This window comes from Erigeron canadensis, chromosome 4 (assembly GCF_010389155.1).
Source record: "Erigeron canadensis isolate Cc75 chromosome 4, C_canadensis_v1, whole genome shotgun sequence".
NCBI classification, from domain to species: Eukaryota; Viridiplantae; Streptophyta; class Magnoliopsida; order Asterales; family Asteraceae; genus Erigeron; species Erigeron canadensis.
Window position 1 is genome coordinate 23,148,022 of NC_057764.1, and position 9,908 is coordinate 23,157,929.

The 9,908-nt window shown below is 34.6% G+C and overlaps 1 protein-coding gene across 1 annotated transcript; it reads right to left on the bottom strand.

Moving 5' to 3' along the window:
• Window positions 1-3,464: 3,464 nt before the first annotated feature.
• Window positions 3,465-8,853, bottom strand: LOC122596262 (Golgi SNAP receptor complex member 1-2). The gene is made up of 6 exons (XM_043768812.1): window positions 8,589-8,853; window positions 7,516-7,703; window positions 5,476-5,565; window positions 5,316-5,387; window positions 3,757-3,886; window positions 3,465-3,655 (listed from the first exon to the last, which is right to left on the bottom strand). The coding sequence occupies exons 1-6, from the start codon at window positions 8,701-8,703 to the stop codon at window positions 3,558-3,560; spliced, it is 693 nt and encodes a 230-aa protein (XP_043624747.1). The 5' UTR covers window positions 8,704-8,853; the 3' UTR covers window positions 3,465-3,557.
• Window positions 8,854-9,908: the final 1,055 nt, after the last annotated feature.

A 9,908-nucleotide genomic window follows, 5' to 3' on the forward strand; every position in this document is an offset into this window, starting at 1 on the left:
CAGTCCAACGCACGAGTATCATCTAGTAAGCAATATTTATCCACAATAAGTTAATAAGTATACGTTTTACCATATATTCTCCTCTCATAATTTAATAATTTATACATGTTTCAGGCTAGAATATATTCTATTTATGTTTTGTTTAATTTTAAGTGCACCTAAAAACAAATACCATTCAATGTTTGCTATAAAAAGAAAGTTACTTTTGAATTATTTTTTTCTTTCTAATTATCACTACAACAAAGTTGGGTTTCTTAGGATGCACAAAAACGTTTAAAATGTTATTTTATAAAGCCTTTCAGAGTTGAAGCTAATAGGACCAACAATATAAACGTTTCATGTAAATGGGTCGTATTAAGTATGAGCCTTTAAAAGTGTCTTAGCATGGAGATTATTATGAGGGGACATAGAAGTAGCTTTAGGAGTGACATTTGACATGTCAAACTTAGCCAACATGTCCTGAATGTACTTCTCCTGATTGATGCAGATGCCATTTGGGAGTTGGCAAATCTGATGACCAAGAAAAAAGGTCAGCTCGCCCATCATGCTCATCTCAAAGTGAGAGGACATTAGCGAGCTAAACTTAGTACAAAGTTTCTTGCTGAAGGATCCAAAGATGATATCATCTACATAGTCTGAACATAAAGGACCTCAACAACCTTTCTATATATGAAGAAGGTGCTATCAATGGACCCTCACTGAAACTTATGAGAAAAAAGAAAACCAGAGAGAGTGTCATATCAGGCTCTAGGAGCATGTTTAAAACCATATAGTGCCTTAAAAAAACGATAGACATAGTGTGACTTTGGTGGATCCTCAAAACCAGGTGGCTGCTTAACATAAATTTCCTCATCGAGTTTTCCATTTAGGAAAGCACTCTTTACATCCATTTGTTATACTAGTAAAGTTTTTGTAAGCAGCATGTGCCAAGAATAAGCGAATTGCTTCTAAACGGGCCACTGGTGCAAATGTTTCATCATAATCGACACCTTTTTCTTGAAGATATCCTTGTGCAACCAGCCTAGCCTTGTCACGTGTAACAACACTTTCTTCGTCCATTTTCTTTCGATAGACCCATTTAGTTCCAATGGGCTCCTTGCCAGGAAGCACCGATGGACTCAACTTTCATTTTCCAATGATACCTAAAATCAAACTCAACTTTCAGATGATGTTTCTCTAACGAAATATTGTAACAATATACCAATAAAACAACTAGCCAAATAAATAAAACAACCGTCGATAATTTTTTTCCCCATTCTTGTTCCGTTTCTCACCATTTTGGGTTTTTATATGTTGGTTTCTTCTATTCAGGCGATGGGGTTGTAGTGACGGGTTCTGGTGAGGTGGGTTTGGCGAGGTAGGATTGCGGCGGTGGTGGTTGGAGAAGCTACGGATATTCCCGACAACCACACAAGTCACTATCACATATGGTACACACACATATACATTTTGTTATCGTGTTTTCAGTGGATTGACACAAGTCTAGGAACAGAAGAACGAGGGGACCAAAGTTAGAAAAAAAAAATGAAATAGATGACATATTTGAACTATAATTTGGTTGATTGGTTGTGTTTCGAATGTCATGAATTTGAGTAAATGATTTTGTTTGGAGTTTAGATTTGAATTGAAAATCGAGTTTTTATTAGGTATCATCAGAAAATAAATGTCTAGTCGGAAAAGAGGATCGGGGAAGATGATCAGAAAAGAAAGAATGGAAGAATAAATTTATTTGTATGATTTTCATTTTTCGTTCCTCAAGTAGCTTTACTTTTTCACTTTTCGATTCTAAAGGAGAAAAGATATTAGTGCCCTCACGTGTTTAGCATGTGCGTATGTTAGTGCATGTTTTGTGTCCGTCGCAATGCAATTCTGGGGATTTAGTTAGATGGTCATCAAGTTAATGTGAACTTAAATAATTGATTATAAGTTATATTATGGTTAGACTTTACAGGAGTTGATAGAGTCTAATGGTGCAGAGAGCTTAAGGTGCAAAGAATTTAAGCAGAGAATTTAATGTGCAAAGAGTTTAATATTTATATATATTCCGAATATAATGTGCACAGAGTTTATTATGGTGATTAATGTAGAGAATTTAGCAAATAGAGAATTTATGTTTGACAGAGTTTACTAAAGTTCATATGCTACGAAGAGTTTATAATGTGCAGAGTTTAATGACTAGTGTTTGGACAGAGAATTTACTAGCCCATGGACGGCTAGTTAATTATGGGCCCAAAGTTACACAGAGTTTACAAGTTATTATATAAACTAAAACCCTAAACAATTGGTTAGGTTTTTCGGTCATACAGTTGGCTGTCGTGAGTTTTGTGTAGAGAGTTTATTGTTCTTGTCTGTTGTTGTCAATCTCTATAGTCTAGAAACAAAGTGCATCTTGCAGATTGTTTGAAGGCTATTCATTTGTGTTATTGCGTATTGATAATATTGATTAAACAAATATAATCAAAGTTATCTTGAGAGGATTCCGCCCGCACTCTCAACGTAACCATACAATCTCGTTAACAATCTATACGATACCAGGACTTTCAGCGTACGTTAACGGCAAAAAACTAACGCGCCAAAGGACCACGATTGAAATTTTTTTTGTCAATTTAAGGTCAAAATTGATATTTCTTAACTTCAGAGATCGAAAGTGAAAAACATCTCAACTTCAGCGAAAAAAAATGTAATTTACTCTAAAATTCTTTCTTCCAAAAAATCTTTAGCAATCTATCCTCACATATCTAAGAAACCGGTCTGCAATATACGTCAGAAGACCAGGATATTTATCGCTGTAGTGTATGTAGTGGCCCCAAATATTAGCTCAACCGATGACATACATTTAACCGTCTTGATATGAACAATATCACTTCACTATTTTACATTTACGTTGTAGGCAGGAAGAATTGCATTGCGATGAGATAATCCAACTTTTGATTTTATACCAACAAATTTTATACATAATTAAATGAATACCGATACGTAGCGGTGTAAAAAAAAACCGGGTTGGAACCCGAACCCGAAAACGAAACTGGTCAACAACCGGGTTTGACCCAAACCGATTCGGGTTTGACCCAACCCGGCGGTTACAAACCGGTTTGGGTTTTCGGGTTTTATTTTCGGTTATAAACCGGGTTGAGTTCGGGTCGGGTTTTGGTCAAAAAACCCGAGTCAAACCCGGTCAATAACCGGTCAAAGTTTGACCCCAAACCGGTTTCAAACCGGGTCGGGTTGGGTCAAACCCGGTTTTGGCTCCGTTGACCGAAAAACCTGTTCGGGTTCGGGTTGGGTAGAAACCGGTTTTTGTTCACCTCTACCGATACGTCACCCTGTTACAGCTTACAAGGGGTAAAGTAGCTCATTCTTTACCAGCAAAAAGAACTATCATAGCAACACCAAGTGAACTACTTAGTGCAAGATCTGTGGAAGTGAGCACAAGTCACAACATAATGTGCACAGATAAAAACAACTGTATCCAAGAGCCGAATCTTATAACAAATTGAGCAAAATTTCTTTGGAATACAACATTGTATTTTACTTTTACCGTAATAACATAACCCTCTTCACTTTGAAAGCCAGTATATAATGAGAAACAACGTACAAGCTGCAATGACAGCAGATAGGATAAGAGTGTCCCTTGATTTCTTCCTTCTAATAGAACCTGTAAACAATTTGGACAGAATTTACTTGACCGATTTTCGAGATCTCGTTGGTAGCAGGGAGAATTTATTAAATAAAAAAAAAAAAGTAAAAGAGTGATACCAATCAGGCCACGAACAATGGGGAACTTGTCACTTAGTTGTTTAACTTTCCCTTGAACATCACCAAACATTGCCCTCTGAGAGCCTAAGGCTGCTCTTGTTGTTTGAGCCTGAGTTATCACATCATCCATCTGCAAGAAAACAGATATTCAAGTTTTATTGGAATTTAAAACATGTTCTGCCAATCCTTGACAGGTGGAATTTCAACCTATTTATAAAAATTAAGGAACATCCAGGTTGCAGTATCAAGCTACTTATATGAAATCAGGAAAATGCAGGTTGCAGTTTATCATGTAACAGGCCAAACAGGTAAAATATACAGTAACAAATTGGTAAAAGGGGACGAGTTAAATGGGTAAAAAGTTGTCTTGTATTCAAATGCTTACAAACCCTTAAAATTGATTTGTTTGAAGTTATAGTTTTCTTCATATCAATTTTTGCAGTTATATTTTGATACATTAACTATTAGGAAAACATAATGAGAGAGAGAGAGAGAGAGAGAAAGAGTTGATGGGTATACATAACCCCACCATCTTGATCCTGAAAGGTATTTTATCTGAACTCATTGTTGACCCATCACCAGCCCCACCCATTTTGCCCTTCTGATGCATGATAAGACAAAAAGTATATGGCACTCTGAACAGAAATGGCTAACTACCAGAACATGTGCACAGAAAGAATGTAACGTGTTCATGTTTTTGTATGCTACTTATATGGTGTGAGAAGAACTGAAGATGTTATTGTAGGCTAATTCACTTCATTTGACTAGTGATGTAAACAGAACCCACAGAATAGACAATCATGAAAAGTGAAACTAAAATATGGAACCCAAAACTGTAATGCCAAGGTTGAGATATAATAATTTACTGGAGCCGTCAAAGACAGATCATATCAAAAGTTTTTTTAAAAAACGAGACCAAAAAGGGAAAACATGTCATGCAGTAACAAGAAATAATGTTGTCCCCTGTTAGTTACAGTACAGATAGGGCATGCAGGTTGATACCACAAAAAAAATTGGTACCCATATACAGCTCTACATCAAGGACAACCATATGAAGAGCTTTATGTTAAGGTGGTTCTTGGAATTAAGATTTAATGTGGACAGAATAAATCTCAAGTTTGTGTTTTCTAAACTTCCAAATGTTCTCATATTCGGCTTATTCGTTTTAAAAAATAGGCCAATTAGAGAAGCACCATAGGCCTCTTGGCATTTCTTAAAAGCTGAAAAATTAAACACCCTTCAGATGGTAGTTAACAACTTAACTTCCATTACCATTATATAGCTGTAGCAACAGCATACAAAGAATGTTATTTCAAATAACATAAAATGATACATAAAAAAAGAATTTTGGAATTTAATGATCTGTTAAATCCACTACCTTTCACATTCTTTTGTATATGTGCAATGTGCTTGCTCAACCCAAAGGAATAATTTACCCAGATTTTATTGGTCCATTACATAAAGCTATTTGGATTCACATCCTATCTGTGTCCAAATCAAGATTCAGATTTCAACTTTCTAACGAAGGCGTCAATATATAACCAACAATAATAACTTACATGTGCTATGCTTCCATGGATAGCAGCTCGCTCCCTTAGTATCTGCATTCTCGGTGACATGTTCCCCCCTGCCTACACATGTACAAGATTATACATATCCAAAAAAATAAAATGTTGATTATCTATTATTAAGAGGAGTTCAGAATTTCACTTATTTCACCTTGTACTCACTGATATCATCTCTTACAGAACTTAGGAGCTCAGCATGCTCCGTAATTTGACTTATGTTTCCTTTGATTCGTCTGAACTCCTACAGAACAGTAAAGAAGGCAACAGCAAATTAAAAATACATTATGAAAGCAAAACACAGGCAGGCCATACAAATATCAGGGAAAAGTCATAGTTATATCCAAACTTGATTGCATACAATGTGGCATTTCACAGAATAGTTAAGGAAAGAACACCTTCAAACAACAGACTGAAAACCAAACAAAGTATAATAAGTCAAGTTGGACTGGTGATGGTGAGTCGCATTGGGTCTGTACTTACAGCCTTTCAACCCTCTTTGCAGACAGGCAGCATCTAGCTCAATACATGTCATTGTAATAGAATCTCCTACTCTCCTAGAGCCAACACGGATTGACATGCAAGTGTTAAGAAGTTTTTAACAAAAGTAGAATGTCAGCAGCTTCTGAACTATGTTTTATGTAACAGTATTGTCATTCAAGTGTGAAAATCCCATGTTTAGTCTCTTAAACCATATTTGTAGTAAAACCTACCCAGATTAATGTTACCAAGAGAGGGAAAAAAAAATTTATGATCAAGTCATAGGCATCTTTTAAGAGAATTGGGCATCTTGCTATTATTTACATCAGCTAATTCTTCTTGACCTCCAAAAATCAATGGATATCATATATAATCAGAGATAAACTAATCAAAAGAACATCAGCTAGGTCCTTTTGACATTTATGCGATTCGGCAATAAAAACATTTATACAACTTGGAGTGTGAAGAACTATAGCTTCAAATCATTTCCACAAAAATTCTTTGGACCCGTAACTCGCTTCTCTTAAAGGCGATTGTCTTCCAGATGTGGTGATTAGGTTTACGAATATATTTGGTTTGCCATTAAAGGTGATTGTGGTACATGCATACAAGGATAAATTATATTTTAATAATAGATCTTGATTTGGTATAGGGATCAAACCTAGTTGATTTGAGAGTTTCTTAGTTGAAGATGAAGAATAGAATGAATAATAGAGAAAAATAAGATGGTGGTAGAAATGTAATCTTCTACCCCTTTATACATGCTCTTCGGCTACACATTTCACATTTGATCTACTTAACTGAATTTTCAAATGGAACTCCCTAGTGGAATTTTTATAATTTCCTAAATACAAACTTATTTGCTAAAATTGTTACTAACCACATGGTCTGGTACAGGTGTAATACTTAACCCTATGTTTTTGGTTCAAGTTTTAGCAGATGCTGTATGGCAAATCAGATCCTCGTGTTTTATCCAGATTGTCCATGTGCTTATAAATTAAATGTGATGCATTTCAGTTTTCAATTTACAACACTGTGCCTGCCATTTTCATATCATGAGTGAGCCTAGATGCATAGACCACAAAACATTAAAGTACGGTAAAGTGTCTTTCAAACACACACGTATATGGAAGTAGACTTACAATTTGACATAGCTACAAAATTAAGATAACAAAAAACCAAAAAACCAATAACAAACTGATTAGTGACTACGGATTCAGTAGTTCATCTTGAAAGCTATAAGTCAAAATGCAGCGTTAACTTAAGGTATTAACTTGAAATCACGATTTTTTATGAACAGACTCCATTAGTTTGGTAGCAAACTTCTGGACAAATAGAATCAACTAAATTTGATTCAGAACCTGGTTAAGGATGCACTAATATATCTTCGACTAGTTATCTAAATGCAGTTCTATTATATGTTCCTATAAACGAATAAGGTAAGCATGACTGCACGAGTATCATAAAGCAAAGAAATGATCGAAAATACTGGTTAATGAGAACAGTAACATATTGAAATTTTCCAGGTGGAAATTAATTGAAGGAATAATAGTACTTGGAAATATCATGCAGATTAGCAAGAAAACAAGCGATCAGATTAAGGTATGATGCAAGATAGACAGTTCACATCCCAAACAGCTACCTTAAAACTATATTTATGTAATGAATGTGATGGTTGTTATGGTAACTTAAAACAATGGATCCAAATAAAAACCTGGCTAAACTCATGAAGTATATCCCTGTGCCTTGCCAACTTTTGAGTGACTGAAGTAGTAGGTGTTGCAGATGCAGCACATCGACTCATTGAATCATTGACATCCAGCAACTTCTCAATTAACGACTGTATTTCCATCTCCATTGACTTCCATGAACGGTTGGACCCCATAGTTGGTGTTTCGGCATCTGTAAAACCAATTTTCTTATGCACAGGCTAGGCAACACTAACGCATACTTTGGTACGACCACGTATAACAGTCATATATATCAGTAACCCAATACTTATAAGCTATCACATTCATCATTTTCCACACTTTTATTTTATTCTTAAACTAAACTAAAGTGCAAGAACCAAACACTCTAAACAATCAAATACATCAACAAATTTTGGCAGCCTAATAAAACGCCGCATTTTGTTCAAACATTCAGGTGGTTTTCTTTTCATAGCAAAACAAGATTATCTTATTAAGAGATTGAACGACAATTACATCTAAAATTGAAAAACATCAATTTATGAGCTAAACTGAAGTAGAATAACAGCCCTGACTGCACAAAATGCAAAAAATTATCACAATAACTAAAAACCATGAGCAGCATCGTACTTAAAAATGTCACAACTTTCCATGAACACAGTTCCTTTCCAGAATAACATATATACTTGATCCGGACGCAAAATGAACTAGCTTTATGAGCTTATACTCGACTCATTATATCCCCCTTTACTTGGAAAACTAAACTCACCTTACGAAACTACATTATTCCACTCGACCCTACAACATCTTTTATAAGTGAACTCTAATCTCGACACAGCTGAAAACTTAAGGTCTAAAGTAGTATATAGAAAATGTTACATGATCACACAAAAATACTAAACCTTGTCTTAAATACTTGAAACCCTAATCCCTCATAACTTAACTAATCCATATATATATATATATATATATATCCAAAGTAACAAATCAGTACAATACAATATTAAGGGTTTTTGAGAATACTAACAATGTATTATAATTCTTCTCAAAAACAAGATCTTATACACATATACATATACGAATATATATATATATATACCTCCTTGAGTGAGACGGGCACCAAGCTTAGCATAAGAATTAAGTTTAACATCAAGATCTCCTTCTATTTTTCTTGCTTCTTTTCTCAGTTCTTCCCAACCCGATTCTTGATCCATCTTTTCTTTCACCCCCGACCCGATCCGGGGTTTTCTCTTAATCCTTTTTGTGTGTACGTGTGTGTGATGAAAGAAATGAAGTGAAATTTGTTGAAAGAAAACGAAAGTGAATATTTGCTGCTCTTCTACTAGCCTTTCTACTCATAAACAAAAGGGAGAATTTCGTATATGTCCGTATTAATACCTTAATTATATATTTACCTAATTTAAATTTTAGATTATATCATATTTATCCATTGTGCTATAAAATGATTTATAATCAAGTTTACTTAATAAATTATTTATTTGTCTTTTCTAACTAACAACCAATTACATTTTAACCGAATTATATAAGTAATTCACAAATGAACCCCTACAAGATCTAAACACATCTCGAAGTTGCAATTACACATATGTGATCGGGTATGAATTAGTAGAGCAAAAGAATACACTGTAAGAAAGCTTTTGTATATCCAAGTAATAATAGGGATGACAACGTGCAAGAAAAACCCGTAACCAGCTGATGTGTGAAAATCTAGTTAAATTAAAATCCTTAAAAATCGGGCAGTGGACCCGTCCGTATGCAATATAGATTAAAGCAAGTAAAGGTTCGTTCCACGGAGACTACAAAGAGCTAGCGAGTTTTAAGTAGCTAAAAAGATTTTGGTTTTTAAAGACACCACGTCATCTTGATTTTATATTAAAAAGTTAGTTGATTAAAAGAGTTAGAATTTCCTAAGAATTTATTGAAAAGAAAATTGTTTTATATCAAATAGGATGAGAAGATCATCCACTTTTGACTCCGTGATACACTAATTTAGGTTGCATTTAAATTAAGACCCTATCCAAATATGTTGACAAGATAACCTAGACTCGAACAAAGAAACTCACTTGGTGGCCGACAAGCTTATAACTCTATTTAAACCCATTAACTAACTAGTTCAATCCAAGAAAATTGGCACCACCAACGTTTAACATTTTATAGTAGCTATCCTTGTAAGCCCAATAACATAGAGAAAAATTAAAATCTGGTTCATTTAAATTTGGGGCCCTAGTTAACTCGGGGACAAGATTTACCCCAATTAATTAATTTGTTTTGGTTAAGTATTAACAATCATGTCTATTTGAAATTAATGTGACACCATCAACTATTAAATCCAATTAACAAATCGTTTCCTATAATTACTATGCCGTTTACTATCACTCCATGAACTAGCACCAATTAC